Here is a 21,685-nt window from a genome sequence, read left to right as displayed (position 1 = left end):
AGAGGGGCAGGTCCACTCCCACCCCAAGCCAGGATTCTAGGAAGATCCACCCTGTTCCTGGCTGCAGAGCTCCTGGGGCCTGGTGGGAGGGAGGGATATGTACCCAAAACAAGTCAGACAGGGTGTGGAAATGGGAGCAGAGGTCTCCCGGCACTGGGGTAGTGCCACCCTCCAAGCCCCACAGTCCCTTGGAAACGGGGAGGGCATGGGCTCTGGCCTCTCCTTGGAGCAGGTTGCAGGGATGGCCTGCTTAGGTTCCTGGCTCAGCTTGCACCGTCCCGGTCCTCTTTGGCACCCTGGTGAACCCCTGAACTTCGCAGGCTGGCCCTGGGGGTCTGTTCCATCCCCACTGTGTCACACCCCTTGTCCCCTGCTGCATCCAGCAGCATCCCCAAGGGCTCAGCCACCCTTATGGGGCCACATCCTCTGCCCTGCCTCCATCCCACCCAAGCATTTGGGGTTCTAAGTCAAATTCCCTCATCCCCCTGCCTTCCCCATTCCCAGCACCCACAGCACCCAGACCTGGGCTCCCCTCTCCTAATTCCCCCACCCAGGGCCTTTGAACGTCCTGTAGGTGGGTGGCCCTTTGCTTTCCCATGTTAATAGTGTCCACACACCTCTTCGCCCTTCTCAGTCCTTATCTGAACTTAATAGAAACCATCTCTCCCACTCCCTCCCCCAAGTGGGGCAGGGTTTGTGTAGACTTTGCTCACTGCTCACGGGCACCCGTGCTGGCCCCCATGCCAGGCGCACATGGTGCTAAGCATGGGTGGCTTGGAGCACAGAGGCTGAGGACTGGGTGGCATGACGCCAGAAGGCCCTGTCCTGGGGAGGCCCTGCTCTGGCTTCATCTGGGCCTCGGGGCTGGGGGTTGTGCAGCCCCAAGCTGGGTCCTGAGCCAAGCTCCAGCCAGAGGAGCTAGTGTTCCTGGGGAGACGGATGCACACTGGCTGCCCACTGCCCAGCACAGACAAGCCCCTCGTTTGGGAGGTGTGGTGAGGTGCAGGGCTGGCCCCTGGATCCAAGCCAGTTTAGGCCTGCCCTACAGTCCAGGAGAAAAATGCGGAAGCTGGCAGGAGGTGACATCACCAGGAACGTTCCACCTGTTGGGGCAATTAGTGAGGCGGGACAGGGCTTGAGTCATACCCACGTAGACCCCACAGCCTGAGGAGCTGGGGCAGGACGCAGGTCGAACCTAGGTTAGTGCCAAGGTGGAGCTGGGCGCGTGGCGGGCAGGTTTGGGTCGGGATGTGCGGTGTGGGTCTGCCACGCCGGTGTTATCTCTAGAAGTCTGTGTGTGATTCGCGTGCGCCCTGTATGTTCATGGGTAAGTCTGTGGATAAGTCGGTGGGTCCTTCAGGTCCCTGACCCTCGGCGAGCTCCGCAGTGTCCCGGGTTGGTGGTGTAGGCCGACCCCCGAGGGAGGGGGCGGATGCTGCCCAGACAGCAGGGCCCTCCCCTCGTGGGTATCCAGCTCAGACTGCGGTCGTCCCGGACCTGAGCTCGACCATCTCCACACCTCTGGGCCACTTGGTGTCCCCTCCCGCCGTCGACGATGGCGGGGTGGGGAGGTGGGGAGGCAGCGGGAGGTCAAGGTTGTGGACTCTCGTCCGGGCCTGGCCAGTGTCTTTGGCGGGGCCGCAGGTGTCGCGTCTCAGGGCCCAGTGGCCTGGACAGCGGGCGGCGAGGTGGTGGTGGTGGGGCGGCGGGGACGGGGTCTCAGAGCCTGGGCCGGGGCTCCAGGCGGGGTCTCTGGGTCGAGACGGGCTTCCGGAGAGGGGCGTGGTCTCGGGGCCGGGCTTCGGCCTGGGTGGGCCCTCGGGGCCAGAGACGGGGCTCCAGGGCCCGCCCCGAGGGCGCGGCCGTTCCCCGCGCGTCCCAATTGGGCCGCGCGTGCCTGCTCCGCCCCGCCCCCCGCTAAAATCACCGCCTCCGCCTCCTCCCCCGGCAGCTTCTCCAACTCCGCCGGCTGAGACCGCGAGCCACAGCGACTGCGGGGCCGGCCGGCCGGCTCTGGCCCCGGCTCCAGAGCGAGCGGCGAGCGCGCGGCGCACAGCGAGGCCGGCCGCCCGCGGAGCCCGGAAGCCCGGCGGGCCGCCGCGATGTTCCCCAGGGAGACGACATGGAACATCTCGTTCGCAGGCTGCGGCTTCCTCGGTGTCTACCACATCGGCGTGGCCTCCTGCCTCCGCGAGCACGCGTCCTTCCTGGTGGCCAACGCCACGCACATCTACGGCGCCTCGGCCGGGGCGCTCACGGCCACGGCGCTGGTCACCGGGGCCTGCCTGGGTGAGCGGGCCGGCGGGGGCTGGCGTGTGGTCTTCGTGAGCGCGGAGCGCCCCGCTCCGTCCGCACAGAGCAGCGGGCCGGGCCGCGGGGACCGTGGGGGCCTTGGGGTCTCTGCCCGAGACCCCGACCGAGGCTCCAATGCCGGACGCCGACGAGGGGCGGGGCCTGCCTTGTTTTCTTCCGAGGGTGCCCGGGGATTGGGGTAGGGCCCTGCGCGCCTCTGAGCGGAGGCTGCCGCCTAGGGCCCGCCCCTCGGGCACAAAGGTTGGGGGGCGGGCAGGTGCAGCACGAGCTCTTTCGTTGGAAAGAGAAAGTAGTTCGTGGGCGGGACCGCGAGAGTCGGGGGAGAGGCCTAGGCCGTCCTCCTGCCCCGGGCACCCGGCCGGGTGGCAGCGGTCACTGTCTCCTGGGGCTACGGCATTCCGGACTGCCATGGCCCCGGGGCTGGGAAAGGGTTGGCCTCTGAGGAGCGCGTCCGGGCACTGTGGCCTGGTGCCTCCCGAGGGCGCCTAGAGGAGGAGCCGGCAGGTCAGACCTGGGCCCGGCCAGCGCAAGCTCTCTGCCGCCTTCGCCTTCCTGGCGCACGGCCCACTGTGGGCCTGGGGCCCTCTGTGGACTGCGGCCAGACGTTTTTGCCCACCCCGTGGGGTGAGAGGTGCTTTAGGACTCTGCAGCCCCGGAGTCGGCTTCCTCCACCCACACGCTTCCGGCGGCCAGCGCGAGTGATGTTTACAGCACACGGAGTCCTCGGAGTGCTGCCCGGCCCCCAGCCGACTAGGGCAGCCAAAGTAACAGAGGGGTCATGAGCTTCTGGAATGCCCTGCCCATCAGGAGCCTGTCCAGTGTTCTCCTCTGCACCCTGCCGGTGGCCTTTCCCCTGAGGAGGGTGGGGTGGAGGGAGCACAGCTCTACATTCTTGGGACCTGGGAATTCACCACTGTGGCCCTGCCCCTCCTCCTCACGGAGGCTTTCAGGCCAGTGCTTCCCAGACCGCCGTGCTGGTCTCAGGTCCGTGGTACCTCGTAGAGGACATGGTCCCATGGCGCCTCCCCCTCCCCACTCCCAAGAATCCTCTTTCTCACGGGCGGGAGTGATCTTGGGCAGCTGGAGTCCCCACAACTTGGCGGGTGTTGGCTCCACACTGCCCCCCTTCCTGACCTGGGGGATGGTCCTCAGCTCCTCCCCGAGGCCTTGCTACTCCCTGACTAGCCCTGGGCCTGCTCCCACCCTGGCTTTGTCCCAGGCCAGTGCCCATGGGCCCCCAGGAGGAATGTCGGGGGGTTGCTTGCTCTTGGCTGCAGTGGGATGCGAGTGTGCTTCCCCAGGAGTGATGCGGCCCCGCTACGTCCCACCTCAGGCCCCTGGGCCTGTGGGGCCCCTGGGCTGCGCTGGGGTCGGTGCATCTGGATCCGGCCCAGCGGGTGAAGGCTGAGCCTGGTCAGAGCTGAGCCTCTGCCTTCTACCCTTCCCCGGGGTGGGGGCTGGGTGCCATGTCATGCCAGGCCCAGTGACTCACAGATCAGGGTGGGCAGTTGGGAAATACGGGCAGAGGGTAAGTCGTGGCCCCAGCTGTCTGCTCTCCCAGCAGCCCCTCTCTCCCCAGGAGCAGGTGGCAGAAGCCCCAGCTGTGGGCCAGGCTCCACGGTGGACACTGAGACTCCTCTAGGGTAGAAAGGGGTGCCGAGAGTCTGTGCCGTAGACCCTGGGTCTGGAGGCCTGGGGAGTGTGCGAAGCCCAGGAGTGCTGGCCCCTGACCCTTGCCCCTGCTGCTCCAGGGGAGGCTGGTGCCAACATCATTGAGGTGTCGAAAGAGGCCCGGAAGCGGTTCTTGGGCCCACTGCACCCCTCCTTCAACCTGGTGAAGATCATTCGAGGCTGCCTGCTAAAGACCCTGCCTGCTGACGGCCACGAGCGCGCCAGCGGCCGCCTGGGCATCTCCCTGACCCGCGTCTCCGATGGCGAGAACGTCATTATAACCCACTTCAACTCCAAGGAGGAGCTCATCCAGGTGGGCCCTGGGGGCCACACTGGGGGTTCAGTAGGGACCCCAAGGCCCCTGCTCACTGTCTCCCTCTGTCTCTGCCCCACAGGCCAACGTCTGCAGCACTTTCATCCCTGTGTACTGTGGCCTCATTCCTCCTTCCCTCCAGGGGGTGGTGAGTATCTCCTGGGCACCTTCCCTGGGTGACAAGAGCCGGCTCCTCTGTGGGCTGTGGGACAGGGAGGCGGGGAGGAAGCCATCTGTGCCTCCCCACGCCGGCCCCTCACTCCTGCCTCTGCCCGTTGCCTCACTTCCCCCAGAGTTACTCAAGAGCCAGGCCAGCCCTGCGCAGATGCACCTTTCCTGTGGCTGTTCCCCACCCCCCACCGTCTGGCCATCTGCTCGGTGGCCAGTGCCCAGTGGGTGAAACGCCCAAATGAAATAGCCACGGGGGGGCATCCCAGCTGTCCCCGTGTGACCCCGTGTCCCTGCCACAGCGCTACGTGGATGGCGGCATCTCAGACAACCTGCCGCTCTACGAGCTCAAGAACACCATCACAGTGTCCCCGTTCTCGGGCGAGAGTGACATCTGCCCACAGGACAGCTCTACCAACATCCACGAGCTGCGCATCACCAACACCAGCATCCAGTTCAACCTGCGCAACCTCTACCGTCTCTCCAAGGCCCTGTTCCCGCCCGAGCCCCTGGTGAGGCCAGACCTCCCCGCCGGGCACCGGGGGCGCCGGCTACGGCCCGCACAGCCTCTCCACTGGGGCAACCCGTCCAGCCTCTGTCCACCCTGGACCTGGTCCTGAATCCAAGTTAGCTTGCAGTGGGGCAGGGTGGGGTGGTGGTTCAGGGACACCGGGGACTCTATCAGGCATGTCTGGCTCCCCTGCCCCAGGTTATGCATCCCTCTGCCTCAGGTGCTTCGAGAGATGTGCAAGCAGGGCTACAGGGATGGCCTGCGCTTCCTGCGGCGGAATGGTGCGTGGGGGTTGCCTGGGCAGCCGGGTGGGCTCTGCGTGGCTGTCCTCTGTGGGCCAGCCAGCCTCAGCCGTGCTGATGGCCTATCGCCCCCCACCCCCGCCCCACCCCAGGCCTCCTGAACCGGCCCAACCCCTTGCTGGCGCTGCCTCCCGCCCGCCCTCCTGCCCCCGAGGATGAGGACGCACAGGAGGCCGAGGTGGCCACGGAGAGGACCGGAGTGAAGGACCACTTGCAGCCACCTGGGGAGGATCACATCCTCGAGCACCTGCCCTCGAGGCTCAACGAGGGCATGTGGGGTTGGCGGGAGCGGGGGGACCTGGGGGGATGGGGGGCAGAGGGGTCCTGGGCTCCACCTCCCTCCCCTACCGACCTCGCACCAACCTCCCTCCTGCACCCACAGCCCTGCTGGACGCCTGCATGGAACCCACGGACCTGCTGACCACGCTCTCCAACATGCTGCCCGTGCGTCTGGCCACGGCCATGATGGTGCCCTACACTCTGCCGCTGGAGAGCGCCGTGTCCTTTACCATCCGGTGCGGGGCAGGGGGAAGGGGTGCAGGGACGAACTCTGGATCATCCCCGGGTGGTGGGCACTCGAGGGAAGAAAAAGGCGGCCGGTTTAAGGGGCTGCAGAGATGCCACGTCGGGGTCCCAGAAGCCAGGCACAGACGGAGGTGGGGTGGGGCGGGTGTGAGGTTTGGGCCACAGCCCCTGAGGCTATGCCTTGTGCCCCGCGCCAGCTTGCTGGAGTGGCTGCCCGACGTTCCCGAGGACATCCGCTGGATGAAGGAGCAGACGGGCAGCATCTGTCAGTACCTGGTGATGCGCGCCAAGAGGAAGCTGGGCAGCCACCTGCCCTCCAGGTGAGCTCCTTGCTTCCCTGTCCACCCCGCCTGCAGCTTCAGGGGCCCCCACGAAAGCCCTCCTCCCTCCCTCGGTCCTTTCCCCGCCCGCAGGCTGTCGGAGCAGGTGGAGCTGCGCCGCACCCGGTCGCTGCCCTCCGTGCCGCTGTCCTGTGCCGTCTACAGCGAGGCGCTGCCCAGCTGGATGCGCAACAGCCTGTCGCTGGGGGACGTGCTGGCGAAGTGGGAGGAGTGCCAGCGGCAGCTGCTGCTGGGCCTCTTCTGCACCAACGTGGCCTTCCCGCAGGACGCCCTGCGCATGCGCACCCCTGCCGGCGCGGCCCTCGTGCCCCCGCAGCACCCGCCCGGCTCGCCCCCTTGCTGAGAGCCGCCCGCTCCGGCCTTCCCCGCCCCCGGTGCCGAGGGCCGGGCCCCCCCGGCTTCCCTGCCCCGTGAGGCGGGGCCCCGGGGCCAGCAGAGAGAGGAGATGGGGGTCCCTCACGCTGCCCGAGGGGGCTTTGCTGTCAACCAACCACTAACTCGCTACACTGAGGAGGGAGGGGAGTGGAGTAGCCCTCCCCTCGCAGAGGGCCCCCTGTCTGTGCCTTAACCTCCCCTTCCAGGCCCCGCCCTGGGGCTGGGGACTCCTGCACCTGCGGCCCCTGCCCAACACCCACACCCGCGAGTGCAGTATTACTCCTGAGAACTTTGCACCTGTTCCTCCCTCTACATTTTTCTCATTTGGCTGAAGAATGTGTGTGAATTATTTATTTTTGCCAAAGCAGATGTAATAAATGCCGCCGCTCAGCCTTACCTCCTTCACTCGTTGGTGACGCCTCCCCACCCCCGCCGCCCCCAGCTGACCCCCACAGCGTCCAGCCTCAGGCCAGTACTTCCTGGGCTCCCGCTCTCCTGGAGCCTGGCACTCCGGCCCTGCCAGCCGGGCCTGGGGCTCCCCCCTCAAAGCACTGCGGGCTTCCTAGGCTTCAACCTGCTCCTCTGGCTGGGACCCTTGGGCACAGCTTTCTAAGGGCCAGTGGAAGTATTGGGGACCAAGATCCTTGCAAGATACAAACAGAACTGTTCAGTTTCTTACCGAGGTGGTGTCTGCACCTCTGCCCCATGGTGCCCTGGGGGCGTGGCGCTGATTTCCCAAACTGAGCTCTGGGGGCCTGCTCCACTGGGGGTGTTTGGCCCAAGGCTCTGTGGGTGGTGCGGGTCTTGCGCGTGTCACCCATGAGCCTCACTGCGAGGTGCACACACCTCGTTCCCCTGTTTCCCCCCCCCCCCCCCCCCCCCCCCGCCCCCGCTGTGTCCCCAGTCTCCTGCTGGTATACAGGAGGGATCTGGAATGTTGGGCGGGGCGAGGTCTGTGCCAAAGGGGGCTGGATCCTGTTCTGGGGGGGGATGAGGTTTTCTGAAGGCCTTCTCTGCCCTGCCTGGGCAGTCTGAGGGGATGTAACCAGCCCTCCTTGGTGATCACAAGGGCCCATGGGGTGACGGGCGCCTGAGCAGAGCTGGGCACTTGGCTGGGGGTCCAGAGCGCTTAGTCCTGCCGGGTTCAGCCGGCACCTGCCCTCCTGCCCTTTCTCCTCGAGGCACGGGGCAGCGGCAGTAGCCCCCAGCCAACAATAACGGTCGGTAGCGCGACTGCAGGACTGGGAGAGCCGGCTCAGCAAGTCCCCGTGCACCTGTGCCAGGGGCCACCCCCACCTTGGTCTCAAGGTCCTGTCCTATAGGCCCAACCTGTTCTAGTTCAGCAGGATCCCAGGCCCCTGAAGAGGCAGAGGCCTCCAGCCCCCCAGCGCTGTCCGGACAGCTCTGCGAGGCCAGCCCCTCCAGGTGGGTGCCAGGCTGGGGCCGGGGAGGAGGACCCCTGGGAAGATGACGGGATTTTTCTCCCCCCCACCTCAGGAAGGTCACACACAGGCCCCACCCAGAACCTTCTGGCAGCCCTCCCCCAACAGGAACCTGAGTCAGGGCTATGCCCCCAAAGGAGTGCTTGGGGCGCCTGCTGAGACGAGGACCTCCCTCTGCTTCCCCCACGCCCAGCCACTCACCCTCACACGCACAGGCATCTATGCCGCTGATTTAAGTACCATTTTCTTGTATAGTACGCGTTTATTGTTTAAAAATGGAAAAAGAAAATTGGAGAAGTATAGGGAAGAAAGGAAAGTCACCCCACTTCTAGAGAAAAGCGTTGAAAATATTTTGGTCTATTTCCTGCCTTCTTCGTGCACACACTTTGGCGCCTTAAATCGGGATCCTGAGGACTGACCCCCCAACTTCGGCCCTGTGCAGGAAGGGTCCCCAGGGTCATCCCCCCACTATGCGCTCGGACTCTGCCAGGACAGACACTCGGGGTTCGGGCCGTATGCAGGGGCGGGGCGGGCTATGAGGCGAGCGCTGGGCCACCGGGGCAATGCCGAGAGGCGGGGACACGGTGGGGACGCGGCGGTGGCTCCGCCAGGGCCGTCGCTGCCGGGGTCCCGGTGGCCGCAGGAGAACAGCCTGGTGTGCAGCAGGTGCGGTGACAAAGCTCGCAGGTAGCCGCCCGGCCCGTCCCCCCGCCCGCGTTGGCCCCGCACCCCCCGTCACCGCCAGGCGCGCCGATCCCCGCGTGTCGAGGTCAGGGGCTCCGGGGCCCCTTGGGACACGCACTGCGGGGGCAGAGTGGGCTAGGCCCCAGGGTGCGGGCGCTCAGGCAGCCCTTCCCCCCCGCTCCCCGGCCCGGCCACAGCGCAGCTTCCGGCTGGGATGGTCCCCCGGTCCCGTGGAGCCCGCCCGGGGAAGGCGACGGCGTGAGGCGGAGACGTCTCCGCCCCTGTGTCCCCTCCTCTCCGCCTTTCTCAGCCCTGCCCTCTTTGGAGGTCGCCTCCCGCATCCCCCAGGAATGGGTGGGGAGAGAGAATCACAGTCCTGGGCTGGGGGGCGAGGACCAGAGGGTCCCAGGTGGGGGGCTGTCGCCACGCTGGGGGTTAGCTTTGGGAACTCTGGGGTCCAGGTGTCGTGGGAACGACAGGTGGTCTGATTAGGGGGCAGGGCGCCTCCATGGGGAGGGAGGCCAGTCTGGTGGAGAGCATAGTGCCAGCAGGAGAGCCTGTTAAGCTAGACTCTGAGCTTGTTTCTGACAAGGGCCACAGAAGGCATCGTGGCCCAGGCTGGACCCTGCACCTGCACCCCTTGGGGCCTGGTGCCGGTGGGCGGGGCTGCAGGCAGGGAGGGAGGAGCTTCCCCGCCTGCCAGCTGGCTGGAAGCAAGGCCCAGAGGCCCAGACTCAGAGGCTAAGGACTCTATCAGCCGGGATAGGCTGACACTCCAACTGGCCCAGCCCGGCCCGCCCGGTCTCCAGGTCCCGACTCCAGGACCTGTTCAGCTTCTCTGCGGCTGACCATTCTCTCACCCAAGCCCCCACCTCCTCATTTTCCATCACAAGATCTATAGCTGCCCCCCCCCCCGCCCCCGCCCCCCAGCACATCCTCTCGTGCACCGGCTGGCTCCCCGGGTGGCCCTGAGCCTGCAGGCTCCACTCATGCCACCTTGTGCCAGCCCCACCACCTGCAATTGGGCCACACCTCCCCCAGCTGCCCCTCCTCTCTGGGCCTCCACCTTCCCATCCCCACCGCTCCAGCTTAGCCCTCAGCCACCTTTGCCCCTCACCCTCTCTGCCTACACTTCTCCTCTCCCCTCATTTCTCAGCTCTGCTCAGGCCCTGACTTCCCCTTGGCTTCACAGCGCCCAAGGCTGAGACCCCCGCCATGGCCAGCCCCGGGAAGCCTGGGGCTGGGGAGAACCAGGAGGAGGAGGGGTGGGACAAGGGGCACGCCCCAGGGCCACTGGCAGCGACACTGGAGCAGGCCCAGGAGCTGTTTCTGCTGTGCGACAAGGAGGCCAAGGGCTTCATCACCCGGCACGACCTGCAGGTGAGCCCCCAGCTCCAAGAGGCCTCCCACCCCAGGGCTGACCTTGGCTACTCAGCCTTGCCATCCTTGCCCGGCCAGGGCCTGCAGAGCGACCTGCCCCTCACGCCCGAACAGCTGGAGGCTGTGTTCGAAAGTCTGGACCAGGCGCACACCGGCTTCCTCACCGCTCGAGAGTTCTGCCTTGGCCTAGGTGAGCCCGGCCCCTGAGCCCCACCCCCTACCCCGCTGCTCAGACACCCTCCGCTGGCACATATGGGACTCTCTGGGGCCCACAGCCCACATGGGTGGCAGGCCGTGCTTCTCCCTGGCCTCCCTCCGGAGCACAGGCTGGTGTCTGTACACTCAGGCACCACGGGAAGCCCCCCAGATGCTGTGGCATATGTGGAGATGACCTGCTCCCTGACCCAAACCCAGGTGGGACTGGGAGCCAGGCATGCCTCATTTTGGCCCGAGCCCAGCTGTCACCTCCCATTCCCAGGACAAGAATCGGACCAGAATAAGGAAGAAAAACAGGAAACTGGGCTCAGAGAAAGGGCAGGATATGCGGGGGGCGGGGGTGGGCTGGGCTGGGGGTGGTGACCCAAAGCCGGGTGATCTCTCCCTCCCATGCCCGCAGGGAAGTTGGTGGGGGTGGAGCCTGCCCCGGGTGCTCTGCCCTCCCAGGCTCCTCAGGCTCCAGAGGAAACCTTCGAGGCGGGCTGGTCGGATGTGCGAGGCCCCGGGGACTCCCTGGAGGAGGAGGACGAGGAGAGATTCTGCTCTGCGCTGGAGCAGCTGGGGGTGGCCCGGGTCCTGGGCGAGTGAGTCGGCACTGGCCCGGCTCCCGTCACCCTCACCTGCTCTCTGTCCGCCTGCATGCTGCCTCTCCGCGTCGCCTGCATGTCTGTTCCCAGGCAGGGTCCCTAGATCGGGTCTGGGCCGCTCCTTCTCTCCCAGCTGCAACTACTGAGTGCCGGGCCTGATTTCCCACAGAATTTGCATTTCAGGAGGCAGCAGCCAGGGCTGCGCCCAGCACAGGCACAGCCCTGTGTACACAAGGACACAACCCCACGCACACACTCCTCCTGGCCACACAAGCCCCGCACAGGCACGGACCCCCACAGGGGTGAAAGCACCCAGGAGAGGGATGCCCAGTTTGTGCAAGACTACGAGTGCCTCTGGGGGCTTCTTACCCTGCAGGGTGGGGTGGGGAGTCCCCGCTTCAGCTTCAGCCTCTGCCCTCCCACCCCCCACCCCCACGCCCACCTCCACCCCCACCCCCAGGCAGCGGGCAATTCGGACGCTCTGGACCCAGCTGCAGCGTGAGCGACCCGAACTGCTGGGCTCCTTCGAGGACGTTCTGATGCAGGCGTCGGCCTGCCTGGAGGAAGCGGCCCGAGAGCGGGAGGGCCTGGTGCAGGCGCTGCGGCGGTGAGGGCTGGGGGGCTGGGGGCGGCCTGAGGGCCAGGCGGAGGGGCTCTGCGAGGTGGTAGGGGCGGGGCCGAGGGCTGTACCGCTAGCAGGTTCTAAGCAGCTGTCTTAACCCTGGTTTCCCGAAGGCGGGAGAGCGAGCACGAGAGGACGGTGCGATGTCTGTACGAAGATATGGAGCGGCAGCTTGGCGAGCAGCGCCGGCGCCTGCGGAGTCAGGTGGGCCCGCAGCGCCGCCCCGCGCCCAGCCCAACCCCGGACGCGCGGGTCTCCCCGGCCCCGCCTTCTCCGAAGTGGTCCCACCCGCGCCCCTGCCGCTCCGCCGCCGCGGGGGCTCAGGTGTCCCCGCGCGTCCTAGGACGTCCCCCGGGAGGAGCGGAGAGGCCGCCTAGAGCTGGAGCTGCAGAGTCGCGAGCAGGAGCTGGAACGCGCGGGGCTGCGGCAGCGAGAGGTGAGCGGCTGCCCGGCGGTCCCGGCCGGGAGGCGTGCACAGCGGTCCAGCCCAGGCCTCATCCTCACCGTCCCCCATGCTACTCCCCGGCGTCCTTGAGGCCCTTGGGCCTCTGTTCCCAGCCCCGGAATTGTTGGGAGTCAGGGGCAAACGCAGCATCCCGGGGACGTGCGGGGGTTCTCTCCAGCCTCGATCCCCCCCACACCCCAGTTGGAACAGCAGCTGCAGGCCCGGACCACCGAGCAGCTGGAGGCGCAGGCGCAGAACGCCCAGCTGTGGCTGGCCAACGAGGCGCTGCGGGCGCAACTGGAAGGGGTGCAAGAGCAGCTCCGCAGACTAGAGAGCGACTTGCTGGGCCGTCGGGAGCAAACCCAACGGTGCTGGGGGGCGGGGATGGGGTTGGGCCCTCAGGGGCGGACTCCGAGAAGGGTCGCGAGAAGGGTCGCATTTGGAGCCCAGGGCTCCCATCCCACCCCGTCCCAACCCCACCTCCAGGGTCTCCGTGGGGCAGGGTCCTCCAGGGGGTCGTGGGGCACCCCGAGGAGCCTCCCTGCACCCAAATCACCACCTCCGTCCTGCAGAGACGTGGTCGCGGTCTCGAGGAACATGCAGAAAGAGAAGCTCAGCCTCCTGCGGCAACTGGAACTGCTCAGGTGCGTCAGGAAGGGGTCAGCCCAGCTCCTAGCTCCCAAACAGTCCCTCTCACTGCCCCATCCCACTGCGAGGAAGTCCTTCCTTGTGTCTGCCCTCCATCCATCATGCTGCAGCTCCAGGCAGACACCTCTCTTCTGGTCTGAGGGAGCGCCAGAGCCCGTGCCTGCATTCCCCACCTAGGAATGCTGCCTCTTGAGACCTCTCAGAACCCCTGGACTCCTATTCCCCAGGGAGCTGAACACGAGGCTACGAGACGAGAGGGACGTCTGTGAGGCCGAGCGGCTGGTCAGTGGCCACAGGAAGGCTCTGACCACGGCCCCCCTGCTGGGGCCCCCCCGCTGCTGTTCCTGCTGTTGTAGTAGCTGGGCTCGCCCCCCCAGACGCGGCTCTGGCCACCTTCCCAGTGCTCGCTGACCAGCCCAAGTGACTCACTGGGCGTTACTTGGTTACTCGGAGAAGCTGCCCCTTGAAGGCGACTCCTCGTGGTTGGGGGCTGCCCATCCTGGCTGGGGGTTCTACCCAGTAGGCTGCCTGGCCTGCCTGACTTGCTGACGTGAAGGAACTAATCCTGGGTGGGCAGGGTCTCACCGTGCCTCCCTGCCGGTCCTCACCCTACCCCCATCCCACCAAAACCAGCAGAAAACTCCCTCTTCCAAATAAAGTCCACTGACTTCGACCTCCTCGGCCTCCTGTGTGTGTGTGGGAGCCACAACATTTGAGAGGTACACGCGTGAGATTTCCATCGTCCACGCGTGTCCCTGGTCATGTCCCCAAGCCCTCACTGTCCGTCATAGCTGTAGGAACCAAGGGACTGAGGCCGCTGACTCCCAGGAAGCAGCAGGCGGGGTTCCCTGCCCACCCCCAGCCTCAGTCAGCCACCCCCTCCCCAAGCCAGTCCTCACACAGTCCTGGGTGGGCTAGCTCAGCCCACTGGAGTCCTGAGTGGAGGCGCCGGGGGTAGGCCTGAGCTGTCCCCCTGCCCCTCCGCCCTGCCAGCGCGAGCCTCGGGCAGGGAGCTGGGGATGAGTGCTGCCACCGTCCACGCAGAGCGGCTCCCAGCGACTGTGCCGCCTCAGGGCCCACCTGGACTCCCCTTCCCCTTCTACTCCCGCTCTCAGCTCCCCAGCGCAGCGGGTGGGCAGCCTCTGCCCTCTCTCCTTCACCTCCCCCCACCACTCCCAGGCGATACCCTCCAAACTGGACTCTCACACTGACCCCAGGCCTCCCCTCCAGGCCGTCCTCCCAACGGCGCCCAGAGAGGCTCCGGTCTGCATCTGACCGCACCTCCAGAGACTCCCCCCAGGCCCGCATCTGTTCCGTCGACTCCTGCAGCCTCCCGCCCCTCCCCCAGCGCAGCTCCTCCCGAAGGCATGGGCCGGCGGGGCTGTGGGCGCCCCCGGGCCGCAGCCCGCCCGGCCCCCGCCGCCTCGGGCGGACCCCCGGGGCCCGGCCCCGCTGGTGTTCCGCCCGCTCGCGCCGAGCGCTGTTCGGACCTGCCCGGCGTCGCGGCCGTGGGCGGGGCCTCCGGGCCCGGGGCGGGACCTGAGCGGTCCGGCGCGTCGCGCTCGCCAGCACCCGGTCGGCCGCACATTCTCCGCGCTCCGAACCGCCGCCGCCTGCGCCGCCGCCACCGCCGCCGCCGCCGCCGCCGGCCCGACTCGGACGCGTGGCCGGTGAGTGCACCGCCCGGCCCGGCCGGCCGGGAGAAGCCGCGCGCCTGGCGGCCGTGCAGGCCGCTTCCGGAGGGAGACGGGCGCCCGGAGGCCGGGCGGAAAGAGGGTCCGCCGGGCGGCGAGGGCGAGGCGCCTCCCGGGTCTCCGGACGGGCCTGGCGGCCCCTTCCGGCCAGGGGCTCCTCCCGAGCACCCCGCTCACTGTGCGCAGACACCGGTGCCCTCCCCTCCGCCCGGTGCGAGTGGGCGGGCCGTTCGCCTCGCCCCGGCGTGGGGGAGGCGGCGGCGGTGACTTCATCGCGAATTCCTCACCCGGCCTGGCTGGAGCCGAGTCGGGGTCCCCCACCTTGCGGGGCGGGGCGCCGAAGGGCTGGTTGGGCCGCGGGGGACGTGGGTGGGGCGGCTCTGTCCCGGGCCGCGGGAGCTATTTCTGGCCGGCCCTTTCCCTTGGGGATCATCTCCGCCAGGCACTCCCGGAAAGAGGGGCCCCTCCTCAGCCGGTCGCCCGCGGGCGGGCCGTGGGGGCCGGATCTGTGTCTGGAAGCAGCCTCCCCGGGACCCCAGGGCAGGCCCAGGTCTGCGGCACGTGGGGCTTCCACACCCCGGCTGTGCTAGTGGTCTGCGCCTTTTTCTTTCCAGGCTGCAGCTACTGCTGCTTGGTGGGGCAAGGGGCAGTGACAGGTCTGGTACCAAGGCTCAGAGTGGGGGCCTGGAGAAGGCGCGCGGTCCCTCCCTGGATCGGACTGTCCAGAAATGTCCTCTGCCCTGCCCCGCCCTGGCCCAGACCAAAATACCGGGCCTGGCCGCTCCCCTCTCAGCCACCGGCAGGGGGTGGACGCTGCCTGCTCTGGAAGGCTAGCTCGGGTCCAGTGCCTGGGTCGGCCAGAAAAAGGGGTGGCGGGATCCTGACCATCCAGGTTGAGCCAGACCTGTGACCTGTCCCTGCCCTTCTAGCGGAGGCTCCTCGGGCGGGAACTTCCGTCCACCTGCCTTACAGAGGAGAGAGAGATCCCCACCAGCCAGGTGAGTGCTGGGCGGGGTAGATATAAATTTGGCTGTGGGCGCTGCGTCTGTCTGGAAACATGGCCCCGGGCGCTCAGCTGCCATCTGTGTCCCACAGCCACTCCCCGCCAGTGCGGACACCCCAGAACAGAGTGGGTGGGGTGGCCCTGGGGTGCCTCTGGGGAGGAGCACAGCCGGTAGCTCCACTTTTCCCTGGGGTCGGTGTGGCTGTCCCCATTCCAGCAATGAGGACCGGCACAGGAAGAACCCCCCAGGTCTGGGCGGGTGTGTGTCTGCCAGCTCCACTTGCCCCCGCTGAGAAGAAGGCAGGCCTGTCCTTTCACAGAGCCCTGAGGGGCTTTCCTAAGTCCGTGGGACTAGGCTAGTGAGGGCCAGGTCGGTCTGTCTTGGAGCAGCCTCCTCCCCCCAGCAGCTGGTGGGTTCCTGCCAACCTGTGGCGTGGGGCCCGGGGAATGCTTGGGACGGGGTGGGGAGCCTGCATGAGCTCACCCCGAGGTGCCTGCTGGGGCTTCCTACCCTGGCTGCCAGAGGGGTGAGTCAGCCCGTGATGGCTGGGGGTCCTCCAGGCCCCCTCTCACCGTGCCCTGGGCTCTGGTCAGGGAAGCCTGGCCCCCCGGCCTTCAGCTAGGCTGTGGGCACCCCCTCTGCCCTCGCTGCCATGGGGGTGGAGGCTCCTGGGCGGCCTTCGCAGGAAGCATCCTGGTTGCCATGGACATTCTCCCAGAGCCTTCACCCTGGCAGGCAGTTGGCTTGGCCCCCAGCCTGGGGCTGGTCTGGACATCTGTGTCCCCTCCTCCTGTCCCCACTGGTGTCTGGCCATCCTCCCAGTCAGGCCCTCCCCTGCCTCCCTGCCGCAGGATGGGCGAGTTTGGCGAGAAGACGACGACGTGTGGCACCGTCTGCCTCAAGTACTTGCTCTTCACCTTCAACTGCTGCTTCTGGGTGAGGCACCCCCTTCCCCAGCCTTGAAAGGAGCCTGGCCTGGGGCTCAGACCTGGGGCCAGGTGTGGTGACCGGTGTGCACTGCCCACAGCTGGCTGGTCTGGCCGTCATGGCCGTGGGCATCTGGACACTGGCTCTCAAGAGCGACTACATCAGCCTGCTGGCCTCGGGCACTTACCTGGCCACAGCCTACATCCTGGTGGTGGCGGGCGCTGTCGTCATGGTGACCGGGGTTCTGGGCTGCTGCGCCACCTTCAAGGAGCGGAGGGACCTGCTGCGTCTGGTCAGCAGGGTGTGGCTGTCACTGGGGGCGGGGGTGGGGCTGCGGGTACCTGCCAGGGCTCCCTGCCAGGCTGCCGGGGGCTGGCTCTGGGTCCTTGAGGGAGTTAGAAGGGACTGACGGGGGTCGAGTGGGACACCGCAGGATGGACTCTGCTGTGCTCATCTGGGGGGGTGTCCCTTCCCACCTGCCCAGTCCTGTGAGTGCCCACATCCCAGCTGGGCCTACAGAGGGAAGACACCTGGGAGTGAGCACTGGGGGTCCTGGCGGCCCCCCAGCGCTCGCCTGCTGCCTGGAGCCCTCACCGTGTGGCTGCTTGGGAGCTGAGGGCAGTGGCTGTGCTCTGTTGTGCCTGGGCCTGGGGAGTCCTCACGGACTGGGAGTGTCCGTGTCCCGCCCCGTCTCACGGAGCCCCTGCACCGCCCCCCAGTACTTCACCCTGCTCCTCGTCATCTTCCTGCTGGAGATCATCGCGGGAGCCCTGGCCTACGTCTACTACCAGCAGGTGAGGGGCACAGACAGGCCGTGGGCGACGTGGACGGGCACGGGCACACACGGGGACACACACGTGCGAGATGGATGCGCACACGCAGGCGACGTGTACATACACACTGGGACACACACATACACAGGCAGGGCGCACACACGCACACAGGACCCCACGGGCTCCAGCGCTGAGCATCGTGGCATCAGGCCCAGGAGGTGGGGACTGGGTCCCAGGGGGAGGGTGGATCACGGGGATGGACAGCCTGCCTGCAGCACCCAAGTTGCCTGCTTGGGGGCCCTGGCGGGGGAGGCAGGTGTCCGCAGGATCTGGAGCGCCCTCCCTGCCCGTGGCCCTCCCCGTGGCCATCTGAGCCATGCGTCTGACCCCAGCCCTGACCCTGCGCCTCTCTCCCGCCTGTGCCCATTGCCATTCTGCCCCACCTTGGAGAGTCTTAGATTTTGTGGCTGAAGCTGTCACCCCCTCACCCCAGCTGAACGCAGAGCTCAAGGAGAACCTGAAGGACACCATGACCAAGCGGTACCATCAGCTGGGCCACGAGGGCGTGACCAGCGCTGTGGACAAGCTGCAGCAGGAGGTGCGTGGGTGGCGCAGGGAGGCACCTCCCCAGACTCGTGCGGGAGCCCCAGCCGCAGGGGTGGGCGGTCAGGGCTCAGCCTGGGCCGTGTCCTCGCTGCAGTTCCACTGCTGTGGCAGCAACAACTCGCAGGACTGGCGGGACAGCGAGTGGATCCGCTCGGGCGAGGCAGGCGGCCGCGTGGTCCCCGACAGCTGCTGCAAGACCGTGGTGGCCGGCTGCGGGCAGCGCGACCACGCCTCCAACATCTACAAGGTGGAGGTAGGCCGGCTGGGGCTTGCTGAGACGCCCAGGGCCCTGAGGGCAGTGGCTCTGCCCCGTCGTGCCTGGGCCCGGGGAGTCCCGGGATGCTGGGGGCTGGTGCGGCCCGACACCCGAGGGGGCCCACGCCTCGCTGCCTTCAGCGCGCACCCCTGGCCCGCTCCTGCAGGGCGGCTGCATCACTAAGCTGGAGACGTTCATCCAGGAGCACCTGAGGATCATCGGGGCCGTGGGCCTCGGCATCGCCTGCGTGCAGGTGCGGGCACGGCGGGGCGGGCCGGCGGGTGCTGGGACGCAGGCGCTGGCGGCCACGTCGGCTCACGCTGGCCCCGTGCTCAGGTGTTTGGCGTGATCTTCACGTGCTGCCTCTACAAGAGCCTGAAGCTGGAGCACTACTGATCCTGCCCGCGGGCCGGCCCTCCGGTGCACTGCAGCTTCTTGCCACGCGTTGACTACTGACGGCCAGGGAGCTGCGGTCCAGCACGGGGCCCCACCCTTTGCCTGCCAGGGTCTGCCCCTGGTGTTCTCATGCCTGGGCCCCCCTGCCCCCCGCACCGTGCCATCACCGTGACCTCTGGGGAGCCCCAAACCCCGGAGGCGGCTTCAAGTGCCTTTAGCTGCACACCAAAGTCCCAAGGCCTGGGGTCGGCCCCACCCGTCTGCCTGTCTGCTGGGCTGGGTGGGTGGGTGGGGGCCGGGGCTGTGGCCTCGGGTTGCTCCCTGAGGCCTGGGTTCAGTCAGAGGGGCCGAGTTGGGCAGCAATGGGCTGGCCCAGCGGGGAGCCGGGCGGCAGCAGGTGAGGAGCCCCGTGTGCCTGCCCTCAGGCCCCTCACGTACTGGGGGCTTCTCCTTAAGCAAGCCACCTCCAGCCCCTGGGGAAAACCAAGCAAGAGTTCTCCCAGGGCCAAGCCTCTGCCGCTCCCCCCGCTGTGTTCCCGCTGCTCTCACCACCATCTAGAGGCCTTGCGTCACTAGTTCACTGCTGTCACCTCTTCCCTGGAGACAGGCGTCCTGCAGGGTTTATTCACTGCCGCCTGACGATGCCTAGGACTGCTCCTGCTGTGTGGTAGGTGCTCAATAAACGTCTGTGGAGTGGATGGCTGAACTTTCTATGTTGGTGACATGGACAGTCCTGGTCCCCAGGGCCGTCACGACCAGCAGAGTGGACAGATCCCCCCCACCCAGGGCCACAACAGAGGACGGGGCCGGCTGTGGGCCAAGGGGACTCGAGGGAGAGGTGGCTGGGGACAGGCCCTGATGCAGCGCCTCAGCCGTTCTCTGACGCAAAGCTGGTGGTGTGGCCAGAGCCCCAGAGGAAGTGAGGCTAGACCTTGGGGAGTAGCCGGGACTGCCTGTGCTTTCCAGGGGCCCTTCTGGCCACGGCGCAGGAATCAGGAACGGGAGAAGGTGCTGGGGCTGGTGTCTCAGGAGCGAGTCCGGGGCGTGTCTGGAAGGATGTGTGCTGGCAGCGGGAGCTGGGGCTGGAAGGGGTGCTGGGCCTGGAGGGGCAGCCAGGGCGTGGCCATCGTGCCCTGTCGCCCAGGGGCCGCCCAGCTCCTCACACCGCTGCACAGACCCCATCTCCCTCCCGTGGTCCCCTCACATGCGTTCAGGGAACCCCACTTCAGGCGTCCGGGCAGCCGGGCCAGCCCTGAGGAAGGTGCCCGGGGAAGGGTGCCTCCCTCGCTAACTGCACGGCCCTGCCCTCTGCCTGCTGCAGGGCACCAGGGCCCGCCTGACCCCGGCCAAGGTGGCAGCTTCCCGTTCTGAGCCTCAGCCTGAGCCACACAGGACAGAGGCCTCCGAGAGGCAGCTCTCCGGCTGGTTCACAGGGTGGCATGTCAGTGCCTGGGGCACCGAGAACCCATCCGGCCCAGACAGCCGGCAGGGCCCCTCCCGCCCACCGTGGGGATCTCAGAGTTGTCTGTGGAGGGGAGCGGGCTGCTGGCCTTGGGTGCAGCCTGGAAGCTGCTGGCAGCAGTACTGTCAAGACGGGCATCTTTAACCACAGCGGGCACTACTGAGGGCTCAGAAAACCTCGAGGTTCTTTAGACACCGGGGAGGAAGAGGTAAGGGCGTCTGTCCTGAGCCTAAAGGGCGCCCGGAACACCGCTGTGGGGACACCAGCGCCCCCGTGCCCCCAACCCAAGCACTCCCGACATCTGTGCCTTGTGTGGAGCCGAGTGCAAGCCCTGGAGGAAAGCAGCCCCAGGCCGAGCGCTTCCCTGGGGTGGCCCTCCCTCCTCCCTGGCCGTGAGGGCCGCACCCACCCCCAAGCGGCCTCATGCTCGAGGCAGGACACAGGAGCGGGCAGCGGGGAGCCTCACGGAGCCAGGCCGACTGTCAGGACCTCCTCGTGGTCCTCAAAAACATTTACTGAACGGTTCTTTCCAGAGAGGGAGACCCATGCCGACAGGGCCGCGGGTGCGCGGGCCTTGCTTCCGGCTCCCCACACCTCCCGGAACGAGCCGTGGGCGAGGCGCGGCCTGCCGGGCAGGGCTCACTTCTCCAGGGGTGCGTAGTTGAGGAGCTTCTCGATCAGGTCCACGTGGGCCAGCAGCATGCGGCGGCAGCAGTAGCGCTTCAGGCCCAGCGCGTCCAGAGCGTCCCTGAGGGCGAGGAGAAAGCTGGCTGCGGCCCGTTCGTCCTGGCAGATGGAGGGCCTTGCCCCGGCTGGAGCAAGCCCTGCTCAGCTGCCACGGGCTCTGCTCCCCATGTCGGGGAGGGAGACACCTCTCTCATTTCCCAGAGACGCCGCCCGTCACCCTCAAGGCCTCTGGTGTGCAGACAATGCGGTGGCTTGGGAAAGGGGAGGCCAGGTCGGGTGGCCCCTGCTTGGGGCATCCTGGGGAGGGGTCCCGTGCAGGCTGCCAGCATTCACTTGCACTGCGGTCATCTCAGCGGCCTCCTTGGAACTTGGCGCAGATACTAAGGCCATCTATCGCTTCCCCGTTCATCCGACACACTTGCACTAAGAGCCTACGCCTCCCTGGCACATCCCGGGACCCAGAGATTCAAATGTGATGAGGATGGGGCTGTCCACACAGGGGCCCAAGGTCAGGCTCTAGTCCAGGGTAGAGACTCCGACAGGCACGGTGGTAACTGCAGCGCTAAGGGGTAAGTAAGCACAGAAGAGGGACCCCCACGATACCCTGATGATGAGGCCTATGTGGTCAGGAAGCTTGTCCTATGTCCTAAAAAAGCCAGTGAGTCTGCAGTACACGGGGGTGGGCCTAACAGCGGGGAGAAGTTAGGGAGCAGGTGGACAGAGGCGGCTGAGGGCTTATTTGCCGTGGAGGTGGCGAGACTCGCCAGGATACCTAGGAGTCCCCAGACGGCAGCAGCTTGACGCCCGACTCCCTCCCCTCCCCAAACTAAGAGGTCGGGGGTGGGGGCGCTTTCCTGAGAGCGGGTCCGGAGAACAGGGATGGAAAAGACTCCGAGACTGAAAGCTCCCCCGCCCAGGGTCACCTGGAATCTGATGTGAGTAGCCCCCGCCCTGCAGACTGGGACCTCCCGACACCGGCCCGACACACCGACCCCGCGGGCCGGGACCCACCCCCCATGCCCCGCAGGCTGGCGGCCCGGGGAGCGCTTCCCGACCACGCTGGAGGCCCTCCCAGGCCGGCCCGGCGCCTCACCCCTCGGTGTACTCGGCCTGCAGCAGCCCCAGGTAGGCCTCCCACTTGTTACCGACGATCTTGCCGCACGTGAAGCAGCGCACAGGGATGATCATGGCGGCACCGGAGCAGCCAGCTGCCAAACTCCTTGATCCTGCGGCGCTTCCGCCCTCGGCTCCGGCCCCGCCCTGGGCGCGCCCATGGCGCGGGGGGTGCCCGGCCGTCCGCCCGCCCTGGTGCCGTTGCCGTCCGCTTCCCTCCGCGA

At 67.4% G+C, this 21,685-nt stretch overlaps 4 protein-coding genes across 20 annotated transcripts; 3 read left to right on the top strand and 1 right to left on the bottom strand.

The window, feature by feature from the left end:
* Positions 1-1,951: 1,951 nt before the first annotated feature.
* PNPLA2 (patatin like phospholipase domain containing 2) lies at positions 1,952-6,915 on the top strand. Of its 2 annotated transcripts, none has more exons than XM_032640994.1 (9): positions 1,952-2,289; positions 4,065-4,297; positions 4,380-4,445; positions 4,768-4,977; positions 5,197-5,257; positions 5,371-5,547; positions 5,661-5,793; positions 6,001-6,123; positions 6,217-6,915. In XM_032640994.1, the coding sequence occupies exons 1-9, from the start codon at positions 2,103-2,105 to the stop codon at positions 6,485-6,487; spliced, it is 1,461 nt and encodes a 486-aa protein (XP_032496885.1). In that variant the 5' UTR covers positions 1,952-2,102; the 3' UTR covers positions 6,488-6,915. The 2 variants fall into 2 exon arrangements, with proteins under 2 accessions (XP_032496885.1, XP_032496883.1); XM_032640992.1 differs by having other exon boundaries at positions 5,371-5,556.
* Positions 6,916-9,602: 2,687 nt separating this feature from the next.
* Positions 9,603-13,214, top strand: CRACR2B (calcium release activated channel regulator 2B). 9 transcript variants are annotated; one of them, XM_032641959.1, is made up of 9 exons: positions 9,610-10,025; positions 10,104-10,215; positions 10,642-10,825; positions 11,289-11,435; positions 11,564-11,654; positions 11,794-11,886; positions 12,097-12,263; positions 12,468-12,539; positions 12,771-13,214. In XM_032641959.1, the coding sequence occupies exons 1-9, from the start codon at positions 9,861-9,863 to the stop codon at positions 12,952-12,954; spliced, it is 1,215 nt and encodes a 404-aa protein (XP_032497850.1). In that variant the 5' UTR covers positions 9,610-9,860; the 3' UTR covers positions 12,955-13,214. The 9 variants fall into 9 exon arrangements, with proteins under 9 accessions (XP_032497845.1, XP_032497847.1, XP_032497843.1 ...); XM_032641960.1 differs by having other exon boundaries at positions 9,609-10,215; positions 12,654-12,858; XM_032641958.1 differs by having other exon boundaries at positions 9,609-10,215; positions 12,612-12,858.
* Positions 13,215-14,057: 843 nt separating this feature from the next.
* On the top strand, positions 14,058-18,905 carry CD151 (CD151 molecule (Raph blood group)). Of its 8 annotated transcripts, none has more exons than XM_032641500.1 (9): positions 14,060-14,213; positions 15,167-15,235; positions 16,064-16,177; positions 16,269-16,460; positions 16,888-16,962; positions 17,435-17,539; positions 17,642-17,800; positions 17,970-18,056; positions 18,140-18,905. In XM_032641500.1, the coding sequence occupies exons 3-9, from the start codon at positions 16,094-16,096 to the stop codon at positions 18,197-18,199; spliced, it is 762 nt and encodes a 253-aa protein (XP_032497391.1). In that variant the 5' UTR covers positions 14,060-14,213; positions 15,167-15,235; positions 16,064-16,093; the 3' UTR covers positions 18,200-18,905. The 8 variants fall into 8 exon arrangements, 6 of the variants coding, with proteins under 6 accessions (XP_032497391.1, XP_032497389.1, XP_032497387.1 ...); XM_032641496.1 differs by having other exon boundaries at positions 14,114-14,213; positions 16,093-16,177; XM_032641494.1 differs by lacking the exon at positions 14,060-14,213 and adding an exon at positions 14,619-14,787 and having other exon boundaries at positions 16,093-16,177.
* A 1,233-nt stretch (positions 18,906-20,138) lies between these two features.
* Positions 20,139-21,685, bottom strand: POLR2L (RNA polymerase II subunit L). The gene is made up of 2 exons (XM_032639150.1): positions 21,442-21,685; positions 20,139-20,409 (listed from the first exon to the last, which is right to left on the bottom strand). Exons 1-2 carry the CDS (start codon positions 21,534-21,536, stop codon positions 20,301-20,303), a joined length of 204 nt encoding a protein of 67 aa, XP_032495041.1. The 5' UTR covers positions 21,537-21,685; the 3' UTR covers positions 20,139-20,300.

The sequence above is a fragment of the Phocoena sinus genome, chromosome 8 (genome assembly GCF_008692025.1).
Source record: "Phocoena sinus isolate mPhoSin1 chromosome 8, mPhoSin1.pri, whole genome shotgun sequence".
NCBI classification, from domain to species: domain Eukaryota; kingdom Metazoa; phylum Chordata; class Mammalia; order Artiodactyla; family Phocoenidae; genus Phocoena; species Phocoena sinus.
Note: the sequence above shows the minus strand (reverse complement) of the source record. Positions and strands in the feature narration are given on the sequence as shown.

Coding starts and splice junctions, on each gene's coding strand:
- CRACR2B (XM_032641952.1), top strand. CDS start 9,861: ATGGCCAGCCCCGGGAAGCCTGGGGCTGGGGAGAACCAGGAGGAGGAG. Junction 10,826..11,288: donor GTGGCCCGGGTCCTGGGCGA/GTGAGTCGGCAC, acceptor CCCCACCCCCAG/GCAGCGGGCAATTCGGACGC. Junction 11,436..11,563: donor CTGGTGCAGGCGCTGCGGCG/GTGAGGGCTGGG, acceptor GGTTTCCCGAAG/GCGGGAGAGCGAGCACGAGA.
- CD151 (XM_032641497.1), top strand. CDS start 15,944: ATGGACATTCTCCCAGAGCCTTCACCCTGGCAGGCAGTTGGCTTGGCC. Junction 17,540..17,641: donor TGGACAAGCTGCAGCAGGAG/GTGCGTGGGTGG, acceptor TCCTCGCTGCAG/TTCCACTGCTGTGGCAGCAA. Junction 18,057..18,139: donor TCGGCATCGCCTGCGTGCAG/GTGCGGGCACGG, acceptor CCCCGTGCTCAG/GTGTTTGGCGTGATCTTCAC.
- PNPLA2 (XM_032640992.1), top strand. CDS start 2,103: ATGTTCCCCAGGGAGACGACATGGAACATCTCGTTCGCAGGCTGCGGC. Junction 4,446..4,767: donor CTCCTTCCCTCCAGGGGGTG/GTGAGTATCTCC, acceptor TCCCTGCCACAG/CGCTACGTGGATGGCGGCAT. Junction 4,978..5,196: donor TGTTCCCGCCCGAGCCCCTG/GTGAGGCCAGAC, acceptor CCTCTGCCTCAG/GTGCTTCGAGAGATGTGCAA.
- POLR2L (XM_032639150.1), bottom strand. CDS start 21,536: ATGATCATCCCTGTGCGCTGCTTCACGTGCGGCAAGATCGTCGGTAAC. Junction 20,410..21,441: donor CAGGCCGAGTACACCGAGGG/GTGAGGCGCCGG, acceptor CCTCGCCCTCAG/GGACGCTCTGGACGCGCTGG.